This window comes from Mustela putorius, unplaced genomic scaffold (assembly GCF_011764305.1).
Source record: "Mustela putorius furo isolate JIRA1106 unplaced genomic scaffold, ASM1176430v1.1 tig00001009_pilon_pilon_pilon, whole genome shotgun sequence".
Lineage (NCBI taxonomy): Eukaryota > Metazoa > Chordata > Mammalia > Carnivora > Mustelidae > Mustela > Mustela putorius.
In genome coordinates, this window is record NW_025421529.1 from 2,456,496 (window position 1) to 2,483,129 (window position 26,634).

At 36.4% G+C, this 26,634-nt stretch overlaps 1 protein-coding gene across 1 annotated transcript; it reads right to left on the minus strand.

Moving 5' to 3' along the window:
- Positions 1-10,663: 10,663 nt before the first annotated feature.
- On the minus strand, positions 10,664-11,587 carry LOC101675421 (olfactory receptor 2T27-like). The gene has a single exon (XM_004781737.1). The coding sequence runs from the start codon at positions 11,585-11,587 to the stop codon at positions 10,664-10,666; it is 924 nt and encodes a 307-aa protein (XP_004781794.1).
- Between the last annotated feature and the right edge of the window lie 15,047 nt (positions 11,588-26,634).

A 26,634-nucleotide genomic window follows, 5' to 3' on the forward strand; every position in this document is an offset into this window, starting at 1 on the left:
CAGGTTGTTTAATTTGTTGGCATATAATTTCTAATAATGGTTTCTATTTCCTTGGTGTTAGTCATGATTTCTTCCCTTCCATCCATGATTTTATTGATTTGGGGCCTTTTCCTTCCCCAGTTTTTCAATCTGGAGGTGTCTTTAGTTTTAAAATGAGGCCCTTGTAAATTACATATGGACAGGTCCTGTCATTTTATCTAATTTGAAACCCTGTGCCATTTCTTGGGAGCATTTAGGCTATTCATGTTGAAAGTAAATATTGAAACATTTGAATTTATTGCCATCATATTGCCAGTAAAGTCCTTGTTTCTATGGATTGTCTCTGTAAATTTCTGGTCTATATTACTCTTGGGGTCTTTCTATTTTTATAGAACCCCCCCTTAATATTTCTTGTAGGGCCTGCATGGTGGTCACATATTATTTCAGTTTCTGCCTGTCCCAGAAGCTCTTTGTCTCTGTCGATTCTGAATGATAACTTTGCTAGATAAAGTATTCTTCTATTCTTGGATTCATGTTCTCATTCAGTACCCTAAATATGTCTTTCCAACCCTTTCACTCTTTCCAGGTTTCTGTGGACAGGTCTGCGATTATTCTGATATTCCTCCCTCTATAAGTAAGAAATGTCTTCCCCATAGCTGCTTTCAGGATACTTTCCTTGGGTGTAAGATTTGCAAACTTCACTATTATATGTCGGGATGTTATCAATTTTTATTGATCTTGGGAGGGATTCTTTCTGCCCTTTGGGCACAAATGCTTATATCCTTCCCCAGATTAGGGAATGTCGCAGCTATGATTGGCTCAAATATACCTTCTAGTCCTCTCTCTCTATCTATCTATCTACCCTCTTGGGCATCCCAATAATTCTGACGTTGGAACATTTCATGGCATCTTTGATCTCTCTCAGTCTATTTTCATGGACTACAAGCTTCTTATCCTTATTTTCCTCAGCTTCCTTCCTTTTTATCATCTTATTTTCTAGATCACAGTTTCACTTTTCTGCCTCATTTACACTGGCAGTTAGAGAATCCAGTTTAGACTTCATCTTATTCATAGCATTTTAAAGTTTGTCCTGATTACATCTTATTTCTGCCCTTAGAGATTCTAGACTATAATAATGCTTTTTTAAAGCCTTCCTGTTGACTTCATAGTTGCTACCATGAATTTATCCCTAATATTTGCTTCCGTCCATATCCATTAATTCTGAGGAAGAGAGAATTCCTTCTGTTTTTTTCTTGTTCCTGCAGATATATATATATATGTATATATGTATATACGTATATATCTACATATATATATATATATACATATATATGTGACTTTTTTGTATCATTTTATTTTCTTAATTAATTTATTTTCAGAAAAACAGTATTCATTATTTTTTCACCACACCCAGTGCTCCATGCAATCTGTGCCCTCAATAATACCCACCACCTGGTACCCCAACCGCCCAACCCCCGCCACTTCAAACCCTAAGATTGTTTTTCAGTGTCCATAGTCTCTCATGATTCACCTCCCATTCCAATTTACCCCAAGTCCCTTCTCCTCTCTAAAACCCCTTGTCCTCCATGATACTTGTTATGCTCCACAAATAAGTGAAACCATATGATAATTGACTCTCTCTGCTTGACTTATTTCACTCAGCATAATCTCTTCCAGTCCGGTCCATGTTGCTACAAAAGTTGGGTATTCATCCTTTCTGATTGAGGCATAATTCTCCATAGTGTATATGGACCATATCTTCCTCATCCGTTCGTCCGTTGAAGGGCATCTTGGTTCTTTCCACAGTTTGGCGACCATTTGGCCATTGCTTCTATAAACATTTGCATACAGATGGCCCTTCTTTTCACGACATCTGTATCTTTGGGGTAAATACCCAGGAGTGCAATAGCAGAGTCATAGGGAAAGTCTATTTTTAATTTCTTGAGGAATCTCCACACTGTTGTCCAAAGAGGCTGCACCAACATGCATTCCCACCAACAGTGGAAGAGGGTTGCCCTTTCTCCACATCCTCTCCAACACATGTTGTTTCCTGTTTTGTTAATTTTGGCCATTCTAACTGGTGTAAGGTGATATCTCAAAGTGGTTTTAATTTGAATGTCCCTGAGGGCTAGTGATGATGAACATTTTTTCATGTGTCTGATAGCCATCTGTATGTCTTGATTGGAGAAGTGTCTGTTCATATCTTCTGCCTATTTTTTTGATATGTTGGCCTGTTTTTTTGCGTGTTGAGTTTGAGGAGTTCATTATAGATCCTGGATATCAACCTTTTGTCTGTACTGTCATTTGCAAATATCTTCTCCCATTCCGTGGGTTGCCTCTTTGTTTTCTTGGCTATGCAGAAACTTTTGATTTTGATGAAGTCCAAAAAGTTCATCTTCTCTTTTGTTTCCTTTGCCTTTGGAGACATATCTTGAAAGAAGTTGCTGTGGCCGATATCGAAAAGATTACTGCCTATGTTCTCCTCTAGGATTCTGATGGATTCCTGTCTCATGTTGAGGTCTTTTATCCATTTTGGTTTATCTTTGTGTATGGTGTAAGAGAATGGTCGAGTTTCATTCTTCTACTTATAGCTGTCCAGTTTTCTGAGCACCATTTATTGAAGAGACTGTCTATTTTCCACAGTATATTTTTTCCTGTTTTGTCGAAGATTAATTGACCATAGTGTTGAGAGTCCATATTTGGGTTCTCTACTCTGTTCCACTGGTCTATGTGTCTGTTTTTATGTCATTACCATGCTGTCTTGGTGATCACAGCTTTGTAATAAAGCTTGAAATCAAGCTTTATTGATGCCCCCAGCTTTATTTTTGTTTTTCAACATTTCCTTAGCGATTTGGGTTCTCCTCTGATTCCGTACAAATTTTAGGATTATTTGCTCCAGCTCTTTGAAGAATACTGGTTGAATTTTGAACAGAATGGCATTAAAAGTATAGATTGCTCTAGGCAGTATAGACAACAATGTTTATTCTTCCAATCCAAGAGCATGGAATGGTCTTCCATCATTTGTGTCTTCTTCAATTTCTTTCATGAGTGTCCTGTAGTTCCTCAAGTACATATCCTTTACCTCCTTGGTTAGGTTTTTCTCAGGATCTTATGGTTCTTGGTGCTATAGTAAATGGAACCGATTCTCTAATTTCCCTTTCTGTGTTTTCATTGTTAGTGTATCATAAAGCCACTGATTTCTGCAATTGACTTTGTATCCTGCCATGCTGCTGAATTGCTGTATGAGTTCTAGTAATTTGGGGGTGGAGTCTTTTGGGTTTTCCATATAAAGAATCATGTCATTTGTGAAGAGAGAGTGTTTGACTTCTTCATTGCCAATTTGGATACCTTTTATTTCTCTTTGTTGTCTGACTGCTGTTGATGGGACTTCTAATACTATGTTGAACAAGAGCGGTGAGAGTGTTTATGATCTGAACGGCAAGGCTGCAAGCTTTTTCCCATTGAAGATGATATTTGCTGTGGGTCTTTCATAGATAGATTTCATGTGGTTAAGGAATGTTCCCTCTATCCCTATACTTTGAAGTGTTATAATCAGGAACGGATGCTGGATTTTGCCAAATGCTTTTTCTGCATCAATTGAGAGGACCACGTGGTTCTTCTCTCTTCTCATATTAATTTGTTGTATCACATTGATTGATTTGTGAATGTTGAACCATCCTTGTAGCCCAGGGATGAATCCCACCTGATCATGGTGGATAATCTTTTTAATGTGCTGTTGGATCCTGTTTGCTAGGATTTTGTTGAGAATCTTAGCATCCATATTCATCAGTGATATTGGTCTGAAATTCTCCTTTTTGGTAGGGCCTTTGCCTGGTTTGGGCATCAAGGTAATGCTGGCTTCATAGAAAGAGACCAGAAGTTTTCCTTCTGCTTCAGTTTTTTGAAACATCTTCTGGAGAATAGTTGTTATTTATTCTTTGAAAGTTTGGTAAAAATCCCCAGGGAATCCGTCAGGTCCTGGGCTCTTGTCTTTGGGAGGTTTTTGATCATCACTTCAATCTCGTTACTCGCTATTGGTTTATTCAGGTTGTCGATTTCTTCTTGGTTCAATTTTGGGAGTTTATAGTTTTCCAGGAATGCATCCATTTCATCTAGGTTGCTTAGCTTATTGGCATATAACTGTTGATAATAACTTCTGATGATTGTTTCTACTTTCTTGGTGTTTGTTGTGATCTCTCCCTTTTCATTCATAATTTTATGAATTTGGGCTTTCTCTCTTTTCTTTTGGATTAGTGTGGCCAATTGTTTATTGATCTTGTTGAATCTTTCAAAAAACCAGCTTCTTGTTTCATTGATACGTTCTACTGTATCTCTGGTTTCTACCTCATTGATCTCAGCTCTATCTTGATTATTTCCCTTCTTATCTGTTGACTTGGTTTCATTTGTTGTTGATTCTCTGGTTTATTAAGGTGCAGAGACAGTTGTGTTCTGGATTTTTCAGTTTTTTTTTTTTTTTTTTTTTTTTTTTTTTGGAAGGCTTGGATGGCTATGTATTTCCCCCTTAGGACCGCCTTTGCTGTATCCCATAAGTTTTGGACCGAGTGTCTTCATTCTCATTGGGTTCCATGAATTGTTTCAGTTCTCCTTTTATCTCCTGCCTGATCCAAGCATTCTTAAGCAAGGTGGCCTTTAGCGTCCAGTTGTTCCTTTGAGTTCCTTTGGTACTTTTCCTTGTGATTGAGCTCCAGTTTCAAAGTATTGTGATCTGAGAATATGCAGGGAATCATCTCAGTCTTTTGGTATTGGTTGAGTCCTGATTTCTGATCCAGTATGTGGTCTATTCTTGAGAAGGTTCCATGTGCACCTTAGAAGAATGAGTATTCTGTTGTTTTAGGGTGGAATGTTCTGTATATATCTATGAGGTCCATCTGGTCAGTGTGTCATTCAATGCTCTTGTTTCTTTATTGATTTTCTACTTCAATGACCTGTCTACTTCTGAGAGAGGCATGTTAATATCTCCAACAATTAGTGTATTCATATCAATATGACTCTTTATCTTGATTAACAGTTTTCTTATGTAATTGGCTGCTCCCATATTGGGGGCATAGATATTAAAATTGTTAGATCATCTTGTTGGATAGTCCCTTTAAGAATGGTGTAGTGTCCTTCTGTATCTCTGACTATAGTCTAGTTTGAAGTCTAATTAATCTGATATAAGAATCGCTACCCCAGTTTTCTTTTGAGGCCCATTGGCATGAAAGATGCTTCTCCATCCCTTCACGTTCAGTCTGGGTGTATCTTTAGGTTCAAAATGGCTCTCTTGTAGATACCATATGGATGGGTCCTGTCGTTTTAACCAATCTGCAACCCTGTGCCATTTTATGGGCACATTTAGACCATTCATATTTAGAGCGATTATTGATAGATACATTTTTATTGACATCGTGTTACCTCTGAAGTCTTTCTTGCTGTAGATTGTCTCTATATTTCTGATCAATGTTATTCTTACAATTTTTCCTCTTTTATAGAACCCCCCCTTAATATTTCCTGCAGTGTCAGCTTGGTGGTTGCATAGTCTTTTAAGCCTTGTGGGTCTTGGAAACTCTTTATTCCTCCATCCATTTTGAATGTCAGTCTTGCTGGATAAAGTATTCTTGGCTGCAAGTTCTTCTCATTTAAAACCTTGAATATGTCTTCCCAGCCCTTTCTGGCTGCCAGGTCTCTGTGCACAGGTCTGACGTTATTCTGATGGGCTTTCCTCTGTAAGTAAGGAGCCTCTTTGTCCTAGCGGCTTTCAAGATATTATACCTACAATTATGATTCCTCAATTTGAGTATCAGGTGTCATGATGTTTTTTTGGAATTTATAATCTTGGGTGGAGACCTTTCAGCCTCTAGAACATGAATGCTGGTTCCATTTGCAAGATTGGGACTATTTTCATGAAGAATTTGTTCCACTATATCCTCTAGTCTTCTTTCTTTCTCCTCCCCTTCAGGGATTCCATAATTCTGATTTTGGAATGTTTCATGGCTTCATTTATTTTCCTGATCTGCTTTCATGATTTCTAAGCTGTTTTTTCCAGGCTTCCTCCTTATCCTTTATCTCTATCTGTTTGTCCTCCAGATCACTAATTCCATCTTCTCTCTCAGTTACCCTAGCTTTGAGAGAATTTCAATTAGATTGGAACTCATTGAGAGCATTGTGAAGTTCATCCCTGGTAGCTTTCAGCTCATCTCTAACATTGTGAATATCCTGTCTGGTCTCTTTCAGTTCGGCCCTAATCAATTCCATTTGGTCATCCATGGCTTTCTCCAACCTAGCTATTGCCTGGATAATTGTTAGCCTGAATTCTCTTTCTGACATATTGTCTATGTTGATAGACGTTAGCTCTTTTCCAGAAGGTCCATCCTCTGTGTTTTTCTTCTGTTTTGCATTCCTCCTCCTAGTCATTTTGGTGAGAGATGACTGAACAGATGTAGCTGGATGTATCGACCATGGTGCAGTCAAGGTGCACTGTGGAACACGTCTGAGCAATCAGGATCCCCCACCTGAACAAGAGACAAAAGGAAAAAAAAAGAAAAGAGAGAGAGAGAGAGAGAGAGGAAAGAAAGGAAAGATGGAAGAGAAGGTTCAGCCCAAATGGGTCCAAATGTACGATTTATGAAGTATATAAACAAAAACAAACAAAAAGACTGATAAAAGTATATGTCACGAGAAGAAAAAATATATATGCAAATAAAGGAAGAACCTTATCAAAAAGAACACCAAGTATAAGATTTATATAATATCATGACAAACACAAAAACACAGAAACAGTTGTGGAAGAAAAAGTTGGGAGAGTGGTTATAAATTCTCAGTGTGGGTGAGGAAATTTGTTTGATTCTTCCCGGATGCATCTTGATAACTTTGTTAAAGGACTCAATTTTTCTAAGATAAAGCGGGATTAAAAATCGGTTTACCTATGGGGTAGTATTGATTGGGGAAAGGGGATTACTTTGAAGTTTAACTTTATATGAATATTAGAAAATAAAAATAAAAAGGAATAAACTAGACTAAACTAAACTAAAATTTAAAAAAAGAAATTCAAAAAATAGAAATGTAAAAGAAAACCACAGGTGTATGTATCAAAAAGTTCAGGTTAGAAGGTTATTATGGAATTTGATGTACTTGACAGCTCACTGTGATGGTAAATAGGTTAAAAAATTATCTATATAAAAAAAGTGAACCAGAATAGTGGGAACAAGTTGAAAATAAAAGTTGTTGTATGAAGTAGTGGTGGTTGTTCTCTTGCAGGCTTTTTTTTTTTTCCTTTTTTGGTTTGTTTTCTGGGGGATGGGCCTGCCACTTGGGTTTTCAGTCAATGATATTCCCTGAGTTAAGTTCCACCGCCCCCCTCAAGGGGGTATGTTCTGAGGAAACTTTTTTTTTTTTTTCAGGCTTTTGTTCTCTGGCGGTTTTTATGTTTGTTCATTTTTTTTTTCTCTCACCTTGACCGCTTTTGATGGTTTTTGTAGTTTTAGAGGAAAACAGACTGCACCCTGACCTCCCTCTCAGACAGAAGCCTTAGTCTGGCTGCAGATCCCAGATGAGTTTCTCCTTTGCCGCTGGCAGAGCAGGTTCTTTTGCTTGTACCAAAAACCATGGCATCAGTGGCAGTCTGGGAGCTCCAGACCGCCAAAGAGATTCCAAGCAGGGATCGCACACAGATTTTCCTGATGGCCTGGACTGGGAGTGCCTGGTCTTTCTGGGTCTAAGAGTGACCAGCTTGTGCGCACCTCTTTCAGGGGAGGCTATGGGTCTCAAGTGCTCCTCTCAGGCACTGAGAACGGGGCGCAGGTCTGAAAGCACCAGGCTGGGCTTTTTTGCACCTCTATCAGAGGAGGGATTGGGACCTGTGTCTTAGGCTCTGAAACAATGGCACGGGTCAAAGAGCACCTGCTGGGCCTTTGTAACTCTCTCAGGGGAGTATGAGGCTCATATCTCAGGCTTTGTAGCAGGGCTTGCAAGTTCTGCTGCCTAGCATGGCTCCCATCCCCTCACAGGAGCCAGAACCCATGCATTCTAGGGTGTGCTGGCAGGTTAGGAACAAGACCTTGTTTCTCTGCTGCACTCTCTGGCTCAGCACCAGGGGAGGCTATCCTTGGACCAGGGACTTAAGCCCCTTTCCATAGCCGCCAGGATTCCTACACCGCCCCCCCCCCCGCCCCTGCTATCCTTTGCTCTTTTTGAGTGCTTTCAACCAGTCTCCAAGTTAACGCTGGTCCCCAGACACAGGGCACTTTTGGATTGGGGTATTACTTTCCAACTGGTTGCCTCTGGTGGCTCCCTCCCCCTTTTGTTTATCTTCTGATATCAGTCTGCTTGTCCCATTCCACTTTACCTGCCCACTGGCGTCTTCTGCCCCTGTAGAGATCCAGACATGTATAATTCTGATCTCAGGCTGATTTTATGGGTGATTGGAGTTCCTTGGTAGGTAATCAGCTCACTTTAGGGTACAGGTTAAAAAGGTGCCTCTTCCTACTTCCCCGCCATCTTGTTCCCTCCATTTGTTTGTTTTTAATACAGCTTCTATGTTGTGTCTCTACAGGGCTGTTTGTTGTGATCTCTCTTTAGGGGCCTGGAATCAGTTTCTTATGCACTCCCAGCTCTCCTTGAGCAAAGCCCACTAATTTTTTGAAACCTATTTATGTCCTTATGATTATAGGAGTGTGTACGTGTTCTTTCTACCTTCTTCAATGTGGCCTCTTCCTTATATTTATTTGTGAAGAGTTTGCTCTGCCAATCCTCAGGTCATTTTCTGGGTTATTTGAACTGCTGTTAATGTTATCTAGTTGTATTCATGGGAAGAAAGAGGTGGGTTTCTCCTACTCTAACATCTTTTCTGGAAGTTTAGTACACAAACATAAGAAATTTTAAAAAATAGTGTTTGAGAAACTAGATATCCAAATGAAAAATGATAAACCTAGATCACTTTCTTACATCATACACAAAAATAAAACTCAAAATGAGTTAAAGACCTAAAAATGTGAGACCTAGAACCATATAATTACCAAGACAAAATGGGCAGTAATCACTTGGACATTGGCGTTAACAACATATTTATGGATATGTCTTCTCAAGCAAGAGAAAAAAAAATACTGCTGGGACATCTCCAAAATAACAATAATAACTACAACAAAAATAGTTTTGCACAGCAACAGAAATCATCAGCAAAATTAAAAAAAAACAATCTAATGAATGGGAAAAGATATTAATAAATGATATATCTGATAAAAGGTTATTATCTAAGATAAATAAAGAACATAGACAATTTAACATCATAAAACAAAATATCCAATTCAAAAATGGGTAAAGACCCTAAATAGACATTTGTCCAAAGAATACATACAGATGAAACTCAAAGATATGAAAAATGCTCAACTTCTTTATTCATAATGGAAATGCAAATAAAAACTACAATGTAATACCACCACACACCAGTCAGAATGACTACTTAGAAAAAGACAAGAAATAACAAATGTTGGCATGAATATGGAGAAAATGAAACATGTGTACACTATTGGTGAGAATGCAAATGAGTGAAATCACAGAGGAAAATAGAATGGAGGGTCCTCCTAAATTAAAATTAGTGATATCATATGATCCAGTAATTCCACCTATTGGTATTTACTCACAGAAATAATTTGAAAAAAATACACCATTATATTTATTGATGCATTTTCTATAACAATCAATATATAGATGCAAGCCCAGTGTCCCTTGATGATTGATAATGTGGTGTGTGTGTGTGTGTGTGTGTGTGTGTGTGTGTGTTGCTATATTACTCAGCCATAGGAAATAATGAGGTTTTGCTATTTGCAACCCTGTAGCTGAATCTAGAAGGTATTATGCTACATGAAACAAATCAGACAAATACAGACACCATATGATTTCACTTAGATGTGGAATCTAAAACAAACAAACAGTCTTTCAACTACAGATTACAAACTGGCAGCATCCAATGGGCTGGAGATGGGACAATAAACAAAATATATTATAGTGATTAATAGGTACAAAATTTCAAGTTATACAATTAGTCATCGAAATAAAAAGAAAAACATAGGGAATACAGTCAATAATATCGTAATATATTATGGTGACTATACTTATCACAATGAGCATTGAATAATATATAGAATTGTCAATATACTGTTCACCTGTTCACCTGAAAATAATATTGCACTGCCTGTCAATTTTATTTCAATAATGTGTTTTAATTTAACTTTTTAAAGGAAACATCAACCTGGATAAAACAGTACTTCATGGCAAAAATGAATGTCTTTGTTTCTCCTCTGTTCTACTCTCAGATTAGGCTAATGCTCAGTCAAAAATTTGAAGCATTCATTCTCTCCTTTGTCTCTTTGATGGTAAAATATGACAATATTGCTTGTCCACCTTTATGGAAAACTTAAGAACATAAGTATACTTCCATATATTTGTTACCAAAGCCCTTTTATTCAAATATTTCTGTTAAACCAACTCTTTACTGAACTCAATTGTTTTGTTTCAAACAGAATAAGTTGATTGGCAATTTAATTACCACCATTTAAAATAATGTATGTCTCTAATTAGACATTCTCCATAGCGGAAGAAAGCTTCAAACCAGGGACTTGGATTTTTATCCTGGAACTGGTTTTAGATATGAAGTATGACAGTGATATTTCTTAAATTATTTTGATATTAGTTACTTTCCCAGGGTTTTCTTTATAGCCCCCACAACCTCCTTGTTTCTAAGGCTATAAATTAAAGGGTTCAGCATGGGGGTAAGGATAGTATAGACCATGGAGAGACCTTGATCCATCCCTGGGGTGTGGGAAGAGCCAGGTGTCATGTACACCACTATTGCTGGTCCAAGGTAGAGACTCACTACAATAAGGTGAGAAGAGCATGTGGACAGGGATTTTTTCCTTCCCTCAGGAGAGTTTATTTTGAGAACAGTGAGGAAAATGTAAATATAAGAGGTCATTATTAAGCTAAAGGGGGTGACTATAAATATGATACTTACTATAAACAACACAATCTCATAATCTGAAGTGTCCTCACAGGATAGTTTCAGGATGGCTGGTATCTCACAGAAGAAGTGATTTATTTTCTTCAGACCACAGACAGGAAAATGCATGGTGTAGATGGTTTGAATGAGTGAATTTAGAGAAGCTCCAGTCCATGATGATACTGCCATTAGCAAGCAGACTTTAGGATTTATGATGATTGTGTAGCGAAGGGGGTTACAGACAGCCACAAATCGGTCATAGGACATAAAGGTTAGGAGGAGACACTCAGCGCCACCTAGAGTCAGACAGAAGAACATTTGGACTCCACAGCCAATGCGAGAGATGCTGTGCTTCCCTAAAGAATGGTTGATGACCATTTTAGGAACCGAGCTGGAAATGTAGAACAAATCAATGATGGAAAGTTGGCTGAGCAAGAAGTACATGGGAGTATGAAGGTGGGAGTCCACCCAGATCAGAAAGATGAGGATGGAGTTCCCTGTAAGGGTAATGAGGTAGACCAGAAGGATGAGATAGACCAGGAGGCTGGCATATTGGAACTCAGGGAAGAGGCCCAAGAGGATGAAATCTGTAGTAGATGTCTCGTTTATGTTTGTCATATCTCAGCTTCATTGGTGACAGCTGATGGGTAAAAGGAAAGTACAGGGCATCTGTTAAACCTTATGCCTTGTTATGAGCCTTTTATTTTTATCTATCCATTCTTTCTGCAACATCTTGACCCAAACAGCATTATCTTGAGAAACTTTAAGGTTGGAGAGCATTTGGGAATTTGTGGAGAGTGGCACACTTGGAGAAAGCATGGAGCGCCCATATTCTTTCCCACATACATTAGCCTACACATCTCTCCCATCCAGAAGTTAATCTGTATTCTTTATTTTGCCTTTTAATAATAAAATGTTAATCTATTTAAAAATCTTGAAGTTTTAAAGTAGTAAATTTCTTATTTGGTAAATATTACATGTTATTATTTCACTCCATTATGTAAGTTTTGTTTTATATCAATAAAATTGTAGTACTCACCTAAGAATTTAAAACTCATTATTTGAAATTTCCTAAGACAATGAGTCTCCATATCTTTTGGTCTCACTTTAGTTTTTGATTTGTCAAAGAAACCATTTATCCAAGTGCCGTAGAGATCATTCTATGTTCTGTGTCACTTATCTCCTTTGTCAATCTTTTATAACCATTGCAGAACTACATATTTTGCATGACAAATGAAAATTTGGAGTCCCCTTTGTTCAAAGCTGTTAAGAATTTCAAAACAGTTACATCAAAGGAATAAATCATGCACAATACCCTTCTAAGGACAGAATTTAGCATAATTTCATGAATAAAATTTATTCTGACCTTAAGGAATTCAAGCTTCTAGAATAACACATCAATCTGACAACTTCTGAGCTCATTTGTGTTTCCAACAACTTCTTAGATGCTTTCATCAGCTATCCTGACAACACTTTCAATTTATTGTGTCAAAACTGATATTAGCCTCCATCTCTTACATTTGTTCATTTCTTCCATTACCAATTCATTACCACAAACATTCAAGCTTAACCCTTGAGGCCACTTTTGATTTCTCATTTTCTATGTTTAATTAGTTTCTTGGTAAAGACATACTAAATTAACAGTATCTCTAAGACATATATCCCCTTTCCAAACCTATTATTTTACTTAGTTCTAAGTTTTCAATGCCCATTCTCCTGATTTTCTAGTATTATTTTTTCTTTCAAACCATATTCATCTTAAAACACATCTATGATCAAGTCAGTCTCTGGAGAAGTTTTTGAAATGTTCTCCATGAACTAATGAATTGCTTAACAATACTTATATTGGTATACAAATACTCAACAAATTTATGACTAGTTTACCTGGCTTTTTTATTTCTTTCTTTATAACAAACTTTTTTTCCTTACAACAACTTAAACTATAATCTTCTGAAAGGTCAGAATGCTTTTCATTTCCATGTAGGTACTTGCACAGTTTCACTTCCATTTAAGCTAAACATTCTCAATACAATCTATATTAAATATTTCCAATTATTTAATTTCCTGATCATGTTAGCAACTTTCTTCAGCTTCCTCAAAACTCTTCCCATCCTCTGCCAAATCAAAATGTTATATTTTCTTCTAAATTTCGACCATACATATTAAACTGCCCTACCAGCGGCACATTCGGATTTAACCATCTTGTTAAATATTTGATTCCAGGGGTGTTTGGGTAGCTCATTTGGTAAAGCATCTGACTCTTGGTTTTAGCTCAAATGATGATCTTATGGTTCATAAGATCACGTCTCACATTAGGTTCCATGCTCAGCAGGAATTCTGTTTGAAGACTCTCCTTCTACCCCTCCCCCCAGTCATGCTTGCTCTCTCTCTCTCAAATAAAAAACTAAATACTTATAAATAAAAAATTAATAAACAAACAAACAATAAGTAAATAAATATTTAATTCCTCTTGAACTTAAACATTCATAATGAAGAAGTAACTAATATATGAATTTTATAATTCTTATGAATTGCTCCCTCAATAGAATTTTATGGCATAGATCATAAAATGGATGAGTTTATTCGATAGTGTTGGAATGTAGATGTTTCAAGATTATTACAGAAATGCCAACATTCAATTTTGCAAAGAAAACTCATAAAAGAAAATATTTCTTTACTTTGATAATTTAGACACTGAACTTGTATATTTTCCTGCAGTCAGAGATCACCCAACTATAGATTAAAAATAATTCATGAAAAAGTGAGTTAGAGTCTGAAGATTGATAGAATACAGAGAAGGAAGTGGAAATGGATTAATGGCTGTGGAATAATAAGGGGGGGAAGAAATATTTTTTAAAAAGGAAAGGAAAAAGAAGAAAAAAATATGTCAACTGAAATAATGCCCAATTTTATTCTTATATGACATTGTCAGTACGTAACAAATATTAATACTATGAAAACTTTATATGTAGGCCACTTTAGAGTCTCTAAGGACTTAGATAACACTAGTCAATTGTCATTAATTATTTACGTGGGGGGGAGACAAGATGGTAGGGAAGTTGGAGGCGCCCGTTCAACCTGTACCCTAAAGTGAGCTGATTACCTTCCAAAGATCTCCAATCACCCATGAAATCAGCCTGAGATCAGAATTATACACGTCTGGATCTCTACTGAAGCAGAAGACGCCAGTGGGCAGGTAAAGCGGAGTGGGAAAGTTGGACTGATATAGGAAGATAAACAAAAGGGGAGGGAGCCACCAGAGGCGACCCATTGGAAAGTAATATCCCAATACGAGAGTGCCCTGCACCTGGGGACCAGTATTAACTCAGGAGTCTGGTAGAAAGCACTCAAAAAGAGCAAAGGATCACCTGGGGGAAATTGCGGGAATCGGGGTGTTAGGGTTTGGGTTAAAGTCCCCAGACCCAGGACAGCCACCCCGGGCACAGAGCCAGGGAGAGTGCATTTTCTAATATCCATATAGAGTTAAACTTCAAGGTAATCCCCTATCCTCAATCAATGCCACCCCTATAGGTAAACCAATTCCTAATCCCCCTTTATCTTAGGAAAGTTGAGTCCTTTAACAAAGATTTCAAGATACATCCAGGAAGAATCAAAACAACCTTCCTCACCCACACTGAGAATTTACAACCACTCTCCCATCTTTTTCTTCCACCAGTACTTCTGTGTTTGTCCTGATAGAATATAAATCTTACATTCAGGGTTTTTTTGACGAGGTTCTTTCTTTATTTGTGTATATATATATATGCAAAAAATATATATATTATTTTTTTTCTCTTTTCATATACTTTTATCACTCTTTTTGTTTGTCTGTGTCTGTTTGTATACTTCACAAATCTTACCTTGGGGCCCATTTGGGCTAAACCTTCTCTTTTATCTCACCTTTTCTTTCCTCTCTCTCTCCCTCTCTCTTTTCTTCTTTTCCTTTTCTTTTTTCTCTCATTTGGGTGGGGAACCCTGATTGCTCAGAAGCATTCCAGGGTGCACCTTGACTGCACCACAGTCGATACACTCAGCTAAACCTGTTCAACCAAAATGACTAAGAGGAGGAGTGCCCAATAGAAGAAAAATACAGAGGATGGTCCTTCTGTAAGACAGCTAATGGCTATCAACATAGACAATATGTCGGAAAGAGAATTCAGGCTAACAATTATCCAAGCAATAGCTAGGTTGGAGAAAGCCATGGGTGACCAAACGGAATTGATTAGGGCAGATCTGAAAACAACCAGAGATCATGTTTTCAATATTAGGGAAGAGCTGAAAGCTACCAGAGATGAGCTTCACGATGCTCTCAATGTGTTCCAATCTAATCTAAAATCTCTCAATGCTAGAGTAACTGAGACAGAAGATAGAATTAGTGATCTGGAGGACAAATAGATAGAGAGAAAGGATCATGAGGAAGACTGGAACAAACAGCTTAGAAGCCACGAAAACAGAATCAGGGAAATAAATGATGCCATGAAACGTTCCAACGTCAGAATTATTGGAATCCCTGAAGGGGAGGAGAAAGAAAGAAGTCTAGAATATATAGTGGAACAAGTTATTCATGAAAATTTTCCAAATCTCGTGAATGGAACCAGCATTTATGTACTAGAGGCCGAAAGGTTTCCCCCCAAGACTACAGATTCTCGAAAGTCCTCGAGACACCTAATAGTAAAAATGAAGAATTATAATTGTAGGCAGAACCTCTTGAAAGCAGCTAGGACAAAGAAGATCCTTACGTACAGAGGAAAGCCCATCAGAATAACATCAGACCTGTCCACAGACACCTGGCAAGCCAGAAAGGGCTGGCAAGATATATTCAGGGCACTGAATGAGAAGAACATGCAGCCGAGAATACTTTATCAAGCAAGACTGACATTCAAAATGGATGGAGAGATAAAGAGTTTCCAGGACTGGCAAGGCTTAAAAGATTATGCAACCACCAAGCCAACACTGCAGGAAATATTAAGGGGGCTTCTTTAAAGGATGAAAAAGCCCAAGAATAGCATTGAACAGAAATATAGAGACAATCTACAGAATGAAAGACTTCGAAGTTAACATGATGTCAATAAAAACTTATCTATCAATAATCACCCTCAATGTGAATGGCCTAAATGCACCCATAAAATGGCACAGGGTTGAAGACTGGATAAAACGACAGGACCCATCCATATGTTGTCTACAAGAGACCCATTTTGAACCTAAAGATACACCCAGACTGAAAGAAAAGGGATGGAGAAGCATCTTTCATGCCAATGGGCCTCAAAAAAAGGCTGGGGTAGCGATTCTCATATCAGACAAATTAGATTTTAAACTAAAGACTGTAGTCAGAGATACAGAAGGACACTACATCATTCTTAAAGGGATTATCCACCAAGATGATCTAACAATTGTAAATATCTATGCCCCCAGTAGGGGAGCAGGCAATTACATAAGAAAACTGTTAATCAAGATAACGAGTCATATTGATATGAATACACTAATATTTGGAGATCTTAACACACCTCTCTCAGAAATATATCACTGAAGCAGAAAATCAATAAAGAAACAAGAACATTGGATGACACATTGGACCAGATGGACCTCTTAGATATATACAGAACATTCCACCCTAAAACAAAAGAATACTCATTTTTATCAAGTGCACGTGGAACTTTCTCCAGAATAGACCACATACTGGGTCACAAATCAGGACTCAACCGAAACCAAAAGACTGAGATTATTCCCTGCACATTCTTAGATCACAATCCTTTGAAACTGGAGCTCAATCACAAGGAAAAGTTCCGAAGGAAATCAAACATTTGGAAGAAAAAGGCCACCTTGCTTAAGAATGCTTGGATCAACCAGGAGATCAAGGAGGAACTGAAACAATTCATGGAAAACAATGACAATGAAGACACTTCGATCTAAAGCCTGTGGGATACAGCAAAGGTGGTCCTAAGGGGGAAATACATAGCCATTCAAGCCTCCCTCAAAAACATTGAAAAATCCAGAACACAGAAGCTGTCTCTACACCTTAAAGAACTGAAGAATCAATAAGAAATCAAACTAACTCCACACAAGAAGGGAAATAATCAAGATTAGAGCTGAGATCAATGAGTTAGAAACCAGAGATACAGTAACGTATCAATGAAACTAGAAGCTGTTTTTTTAAAAGAATCAACAAGATTGATAAACAATTGGCCAAATTAATCCAAAAGAAAAGATAGAAAGCTCAAATACATAAAATTATGAATGAAAAGGGAGAGATCACAACAAACACCAAGGAAGTAGAAACAATCATCAGAAGTTATTATCAACAGTTATATGCCAATAAGCTAAGCAACCTAGACGAAATAGATGCATTCCTGGAAAAGTATAAACTCTCAAAATTGAACCAGGAAGACATTGACAACCTGAATAGACCAATATCTAGTAAAGAGATTGAAGCGGCGATCAAAAACTTCCCAAAAAACAAGAGCCCAGGACTTGATGGATTCCATGGGGAATTCTACCATACTTTCAAAGAAGAAGTAACACCTATTCTCCTGAAGCTGTTTCAAAAAATTGAAGCAGAAGGAAAACTTCCAGAATCTTTCTATGAAGCCAGCATTACCCTGATCCCCAAACCAGGCAAAGGCCCTACCAAAAGGAGAATTTCAGACCAATATCTCAGATGAATATGGATGCTAAGATTATCAACAAGATCCTAGCAAACAGGATCCCACAGCACATTAAAAAGATTATCCACCATGACCAGGTGGGATTCATCCCTGGGCTACAAGGATGGTTCAACATTTTCAAATCAATCATTGCGATAGAAGAAATTAATAAGAGAAGAGAGAAAAACCACATGGTCCTCTCAATTGATGCAGAACAAGCATTTGACAAAATCCAGCACCCGATCCTGATTAAAACACTTCAAAGTATAGAGATAGAGGGAACATTCCTGAAGTTCATAAAATCTATCTATTAAAGACCCACAGCAAATATCATCCTCAATGGGAAAAAGCTTGCTTCCTTCCTGATGAGATCAGGAACACGACAAGGATGCCCAATCTCGCCAATCTTGTTCAACATAGTATTAGAAGTCCTAGCAACAACCATCAGACAACAAAGGGAAATAAAAGGTATCCAAATTGGTAATGAAGAAGTCAAACTCTCTCTCTTTACAGATGACATGATTCTTTATATGGAAAACCCAAAAGACTCCATCCCCAAAATACTAAAACTCATACAGCAATTCAGCAGCATGGCAGGATACAAAGTCAATGTGCAGAAATCAGTGGCTTTCTTATACACTAATAATGAAAATACAGAAAGGGAAATTAGAGAATCAATTCCATTTACTATAGCACCAAGAACCATAAGATACTTGGGAATAAATCTAACCAAAGAGGTAAAGGATCTGTACTTGAGGAAATACAGGACACTCATGAAGGAAATCAAAGAAGACACAAAAAGATGGAAGACCATTCCATGCTCTTAGATCGGAAGAATAAACATTGTTAAAATGTCTATACTGCCTAGAGCAATCTCTACTTTTAATGCCATTCTGATCAAAATTCCACTGGTATTCATCAACGACCTGGAGCAAATAATCCTAAAATTTGTATGGAATCAAAGGAATCTCTAAGGAAATGTTGAAAAACAAAAATAAAGCTGGGGCATCATGTTACCTGATTTCAAGCTTTATTACAAAGCTGTGATCACCAAAACAGCATGGTACTGGCATAAAAACAGACACATAGACCAGTGGAACAGAGTAGAGAACCCAAATATGGACCCTCAACTCTATGGTCAAATAAACCTCGACAAAACAGGAAAAAATATACAGTGGGAAAAAAACAGTCTCTTCAATAAATGGTGCTGGGAAAACTGGGCAGCTCTATGTAGAAGAATGAAACTCTGCCATTCTCTTACACTGTACACAGAGATAAACTGAAAATGGATAAAAGACCTCAATATGAGACAGGAATCCATCAGAATACTAGAGGAAAACATAGGCAGTAATCTCTTCGATATGAGCCACAGCAACTTCTTTCAAGATATGTCTCCAAAGGCAAAGGAAACAAAAGCGAAGATGAACTTTTGGGACTTCATCAAAATCAACAGCTTCTGCACAGCCAAGAAAAACAGTCAGGAAAACAAAGAGGCAACCCACGGAATGGGAGAAGATATTTGCAAATGACAGTACAGACAAAAGGTCGATATCCAGGATCTATAATGAACTCCTCAAGCTCAACACACATAAAACAGACAATCATATCAAAAAATGGGCAGAAGATATGGACAGACACTTTTCCAATGAAGACATACAAATGGCTATCAGACACATGAAAAAATGTTCATCATCACTAGCCATCAGGGAGATTAAAATTAAAACTACATTGAGATATCACCTTATACCAGTTAGAATGGTCAAAATTAGCAAGACAGTAAACAATATGTGTTGGAGAGGATGTGGAGAAAGGGCAACCCTCTTCCACTGTTGGTGGGAATGCAAGTTGGTGCAGCCTCTTTTGACAACAGTATGGAGATTCCTCAAGAAATTAAAAATGGAACTTCCCTATGACCCTGCCATTGCACTCCTGGGTATTTACCCCAAAGGTACAGATATTGTGGAAAGAAGGGCCATCTGTACCCCAATGTTTATAGCATCAATGACCAAATGGTCACCAAACTGTGGAAAAAACCAAGATGCCCTTCAATGGACGAATGGATAAGGAAGATGTGGTCCATATACACTATGGAGTATTATGCCTCCATCAGAAAGGACAAATACCCAACTTTTGTAGCAACATGGACAGGACTGGAAGAGATTATGCTGAGTGAAATAAGTCAAGTATCATATGGTTTCACTTATTTGTGGAGCATAACAAAAAGCATGGAGGACATGGGGAGTTAGAGAGAATGGGGTTTGTGTAAATTGGAAGAGGAGGTGAATCATGAGATACTATGGACTCTGAAAAACAATTTGAGGAGTTTGAAGTGGTGGGTGGTTGGGAGGTCGGGGTACCAGGTGGTGGATATTATAGAGGGCACGGATTGCAGGGAGCACTGGGTGTGTTGAAAAAATAATGATACTGTTATGCTTAAAATAAATTAAAAAATATTTATGTGAATCTAATAAATAATTTTTTGTTTTAACAAACTATCATTATATGGCTTTGTCATTATCAAAGTATTGTCTTTGAGAACCATGTTTCTTCTAATATGCATGACATTAAATTACTCTAAAGAATCAATAAGATGTTCTCAATGTCACAAAATTAATTTTTTTTAAAGATTTTTTATTTATTTATTTGACAGAGAGAGATCACAAGTAGGCAGAGAGGTAAGCACAGAGAGGAGAGGAGGAAGCAGGCTCCCTGCTGAGCAGAGAGCCAATGCGGGACTCGATCCCAGGACCCTGAGATCATGACCTGAGCCGAAGGCAGCGGCTTAACCCACTGAGCCACCCAGGCACCCCACAAAATTAATTTTGAATCATAATTCAAAATGTGAAAAATTTTGACTACTATTTTTCATCTAATTATGCCTTGTTTACTGAGAAATGTGAACTTTTTAGGAAGAGGGGTGGGGATAGTGTATAGGTAGGTAAATACATACATTCAGATCCTCAAAATGGGTGAGAGTTATGATTTCATCAGCTCCATACTAACCAGAAACCTTGTTCCAAATTTAGCAACAGACCTGGACTAGATCCTGGAATGTAGATTCTATTTCCAAAAACAGTAGATATTGTATTTTTAGTTTTCAAGCCTCTTTAAGACTAGAAATTGTTATAAACTAATAGTCATTTATCACCAGCTTATATAAAACAAACAAAGCCACCTGGCTTTGGATCAATGGTTTTTAATTGAAATTCATTTCTGTTGGCCTTTTTATTCCATAGTCAAAAGAAAACATGAGTTTGTGGCATGTGAAAGATGGAGGAACAATGGAATAACACTGCTAATAGAGGGAGAGCAGGAATGAAGTGGGTAGGCTCTTAGCTGAAGTTTTGTCAATGTTTTTACTGCTATGCCCACATCCCCAAACTTTAACATTTTAAATTTGTCAGCAACTAACTCAGAAATTGAAAACAAGGAAATGCTACTTCTAATGTCATTGACCTTAGTGTTCTTTCCACAGAATCCTGAGATAGTTGTCACCTGGCTGCGTTGGTGGAAAACGTTTCTAGAATATTCCCGATATAATCACTTGCTCTCCAAGTCATTTAATCTCCACTGGTGGGAAATTAGAGTGGGCATGATGAAGAGAGCTTCTTCTCATTATTCCATTAAAGTATAATGAGACCCTGGAGCCTAGTGGCCCTGGAGACCTAATATGGGCAGAGAATGGGATGGGACTTAGAATATTTCCAGAGATTGTAGAAGTTATCCAGTTCAACCTCTGATCAAATAAGGTGTTATTGGTACCAATAGACCCAGGAAAGTAAATGGTGAGATTTTACTTACCAAACATTAAGTAAAACTTATGAAGAATGTCATAAATACTAATTAAAGAAATAACTGTGTTATATTAGTACCATTTCAATTTTGCAAAAATGGGGTCAGGTAAATTTCCATACAATTACTAGGGAGCAGATTCACCTCTCAAACCAGGACTATCACCAGCTCTACAGTCAGTCTCTCCTGCCCCTAAAATGCCCATGGAGCTCAGGGATGCTTTTCTCTTTATAAATCCTTTGCAAAAGGCCCCAAAATGAACAAAGCCATTCAAATACTAAAGATAATAGAGTGGAGAATCAGAGACCAACTAAAGTAAAGTGTGCCATAGGCTGGTTAGAAAGAGCAAAGTTGTAAATAGTGATGTCAGCAGAGCAGGGTGGAGCTGGTGCAAATCAACACAGCACTGAAGTGAGTCCAGAATAAAATTGGGGAGGCTGCAGAAATATTGATAATGGGTCTTTAAATGTGACTGAAGAAACTAATGATTATGACAGTATAAGGTATCACTAATTACTTAATATTTATAAGTCAACAGTTTTCAAGAAGTCTTTGTAATGTTTCACTTTTCTCACCTATTTGAATTTCAGTTTCTACTCATTCTTCCATCTCCACCTCTAGCCCACAAGTTTCTTGAATGGTGTGTTAATGTCTTATTTATCTTGATGCTGAGTTTATGTTTAAAATCATTCCTGGAACATAAAAATTACTACGAAATAATAGGGAATAAATGACAATGCTAGGAAGAAAATATTATTATCTCTACTTTTCTGATAATGAAGTTATGAAATTTTCACAGATTTGCCCAAGTATGTGACACATCCCTAGTCTCTGCTGTGTCATGATTCTGTTTCATTTCTATTTTCAAGAACAATGATTAGACAATGGGAAAAACAGAAGTATGGCCCAAGGTTTATTTTTACTGTCAAGGTGACCTCGCATAATTCATTTCTTGCTATGTTATAAAATATAGCATGGGAAGGATTTAAAGTCTCTTTGGTTTTCTTTTTTTAAATATGACAATGTTCTAACAGATAAAATGTAGAATAGGTTTTTATTTTGGCAAAACTAGAGCTACTTAAAAGAGAGGCTGAAAATAAAGTCCAAGTTGACTTATTGTTGAAGTGATTCACATATTTTTACCTCTATCTCAAAACCCAAAATTAACAACCTGTGTCAACTAGTTGGAATTCCACTTATTACAGAATGTTTATAATAATTATAAAACTCCAAGAAATTACCAACCTTTGGTGATTGACTTTTCTATCAAGTTGATTAAGTTTATTCAAGTCCAACCAAACTTTTCTATTGCATATTCTTGTTTCCAAAATTCTTCAGTAGATGGTGACTATTCTCATAAAGAGGCACCAGGAATTCTCCCTACAAAATAAAAATGCACATATTTAATGTGATATTGACAAAGATCAACACATATTTACTTCCATTGGCTCAGAGTCTGGACCCTGAGGCTGGTGTGTGACTCCAAAATAAGGATCATATATGAGATGGATTTGAGGGAGAACAAATGATGAATTCCATAAAAGGAAGCCAGGAAAGTTCATGCTGTGTTAAAATCGTGACTCTGGGCCTTATTTCACAAACCTTGTGGGATTTCTCTTCAATTAATTAGCAGTACATCGAACTTGCTTTAATTCTCAGAACATTCTCACAAAGGTATCTAAAGGAAAACATCCAATTTTTTCCCCCACTGGACACTAGAAAATGTGTAAAATATCACTTCCCTTAGGATTCTGAGCCTGTTCTAATCTTTAGGATTCTCTAGGGATTTGTTCCTTGAGGATAAGTGAAATATCTGTTGATTCATTTAATATACTGTGAAATTATCTAGGTAAACACTCAATATTTTACCATTGTATGACAGTATTATAAAATACAAATCAATATATACTAATAAGAATAAATCCTCATTAAAAATCTGTCCCCAGAGAAGATATTCTACTTCACCAGAAACCTGTTAAGACTACTATATTAACTCAGTAAATTTTCAAGATACAAAATCAATATAAATAAACCTTGCATTTATATACACTAACAAACTGTCAGAAAAAGAAATTAAGAAAAAAATCCCATTTAGGATTTCATAAAAAGCATTCTTTTCTTAATGCATTCATTGCGTGAAAAGAAAGGAAATACCTTGGATTACATTTCACCAAGGGGGAAATAGACATCTACAATAAAAATTATTAAACACTGGTGAAAAAATTCCAATCATGGATTAGAAGAAATAATGCTGATAAAATGTGCATATTACCCAAAGCAATGTGAAGATTCAATGGAACACTTACCAGATAGTTTTATTTAAATTCCAGTTAATTAACATACACTGTAATATTAGTTTCTGCTGGACAACATAGTGACTCAACACTTCCATACAACCCCTGGTGCTCATCACAATTGCACCCCTTAATCCCCATCATCTATTTGACCTGTCCCCCCACCTATCTCTATTCTGGTAACCATCAGTTTGTTCTCTATAGTTGAGTCTTTTTCTTGTTTTACCTCTCTTTCTCTCTCTTTTTACACTTTGGTCATTAGTTTTGGTTCTTAAATTCCACATATGAGTGAAATCATATGGTATTTGTCTTTCTCTGATGGACTTACTTTACATACACTCTAATTCCATCATTGCCGTTTGAATATTTCATTCTTTATGGCTGAGAAATATTACTATAATATATATATATATATATATATATATATATATTCTCCCAAACTTAAGTTTTATATCTTGTGATGTTACTGAATTCATTTTTAAGTTCTAGAATATTTTTGGAGGAATATTTTGGATCTTCTACATAGAGTATTATGTTATCTGTAAACAGCGAACATTTTTCTTCTTCCTTACTGATTTAGGTGCCTTTTATTTCTTTTTGTTGTCTGATTCCTGTGGCTAGAGCTTTCAGTTCTATGTTGAATAAAAGCAGTGAGAGTGTATATCCTTGTCTTGTTCCTGATCTTAGGGAAAAAGCTCTATTTCCCCAATGAAGTTAGTTTCAAGTTTTTTATACATGCGCTTGATGATGTTGAGGTATGTTTGTCCTAAACCTACTTTATTTTTTATCATGAATGGATATTGTACTTTGTCAAAATCATTTTCTGCATCTATTGAAATGATCATTTTGTTCTTACTCATTCTCTCTCTTTTTTTTTTCATGATGCTTCTTTATTTTTATTTTTTTTTTATTTTTTCAGCATAACAGTATTCATTATTTATGCACCACACCCAGTGCTCCATGCAATCGGTGCCTTCTCCAATACCCACCATCTGGATCCCCCACTCATTCTCTCTTAATGTAATGTGTCACATTGATAAGTTTGTGAATATGAACCACACTTGAAACCGATGAATTAATTCCACTAGATCATAGTAAATTATTTTTATATGCATTGTTGGATTTGAAATACTAATATTTTATTGAGACTATTTGCATCCATGTTCTTTAGGGATATTTGCATCTAGTTTTCTTTTTCTTTTTTTGGGAGGGGGAGGTTTTTTTTTTTTATTTATTATCAGCATAACAGTATTCTTTGATTTTTACACCACACCCAGTGCTCCATGCAATCTGTGCCCTCTCTAATACCCACAACCTGGTTCCCCCAACCTCCCACTCGCCACCCCTTCAAACCCCTCAGATTCTAGTTTTCTTTTTAGTGTTGTCTTTATCTGGTTTTGCTATCAGGGTAAAGATGGCATCATAGAACAAACTTAGAAGTTTTCCTTCATTTTGAAAAGTAAAGGTTTCCTTCATTTTCAGTTTTGAAAAATTTGTGAAAAAATGATATTAACTCTTCATTTTATGTTTGGCATAATTCTCCTATGAGTCCATAAGTTCTTGTAATTTGTATTTTGGGTGCTTTTGATTACTGAATCAATTTCTTTACTGATTATTGGTCTGTTGAAATATCTAATTCTTCCTGTTTCAGTTTTGATAGTTTATATGTTTCTAGGAATTAAGACTTTCTTCTAGTTTGTCTAGTTTGTTGGCACAGTTTTTCATAATATTCTCTTACATGTATTTTTTTCATGATTTTTTCTGTTATTCCTCATCTCTCATATGTGATTTTATTTGATCTTTTCCTTTTTTTTCTTGTTAAGTCTGGCTATATGTTTATCGATTACAATAGTTTTTTTTCAAAGATCCAACTCCTGATTTCATTGATTATCTCCATTTTTCAATATTTGTATCATTCATTTATTCTCTAGATTTTATGGTTCCCTTTCTTTTGATGGTTTTAGTTTTGGGGTTTTTTGTTTGTTTGTTTATTTTTTGTTTGTTTGTTTTCTTCTAGCTCTTTAAGGTGTAAAGCGTTTTTTTTTTTTTTTTTTTTTTTTTTTTTTTAATTTTTTATTTTTTATAAACATATATTTTTATCCCCAGGGGTACAGGTCTGTGAATCACCAGGTTTACACACTTCACAGCACGTTTTTGTTTGATATTTTTTTCTCTTGAAATTGGCCTGTATTTTTCTAAATTGTATTAGAACTGATTTTGTTGAATCCCAAAGGTTTTGGTCAATCGTGTTTTAATCCTATTTTTAAATGTCTTCCTTGACTTCCAAGTTGATCCATTCATTGCTTAGTAGCATTTTATTTTTCAGTTTTCTGTATTTGTGGTGTTGGCAGATTTTTATTTCCTTGTCTACTTCTAGTTTCATAAAGTTCTGATTAGAAAATATGCATGGTATGGCTTCAATTTTGAATTTGTAGAGTTGTTTTGTGGGCCATGATCTATCTGGAATGTCTCATGTGCACTTGAAACAGGATGGAATGTTCTGAATATATTTGTTAAATTTGTCTATTCCTGCATGTCATTAAAAACCCTTATTTCTTGGTTGATCTTTCTGGTTTAGATTATCTGTCCACTGTTGTAAATGTGGTGTTAATTCTTCTAATTCTTTTTATTATTATTAATTCATTCTTACTTATTTTTTATTAAGTGTTTTATGTATTTAGATGTTCCTATTTGGTTTCAAAAATATTAAAATTGTTATATCTCCTTGTAGGACTATCCCCTTTATTATTCTGTAGTGTACTTTGTTGTTTTTTGTTAAAATCTTTGTTTTAAAATTTATTATATCTGATGCACGTGTGCTACTCTGGTTTTCTTTTGACATACGTTTGCCTTTTAGATGTTTCTCCATCCCATCACTATTGATCCAGAGGTGTTTTTAGGTCGAAACTTAGTTCCTGTAACCATCATATAGATGGAT

Coding starts and splice junctions, on each gene's coding strand:
- LOC101675421 (XM_004781737.1), bottom strand. CDS start 11,587: ATGACAAACATAAACGAGACATCTACTACAGATTTCATCCTCTTGGGC.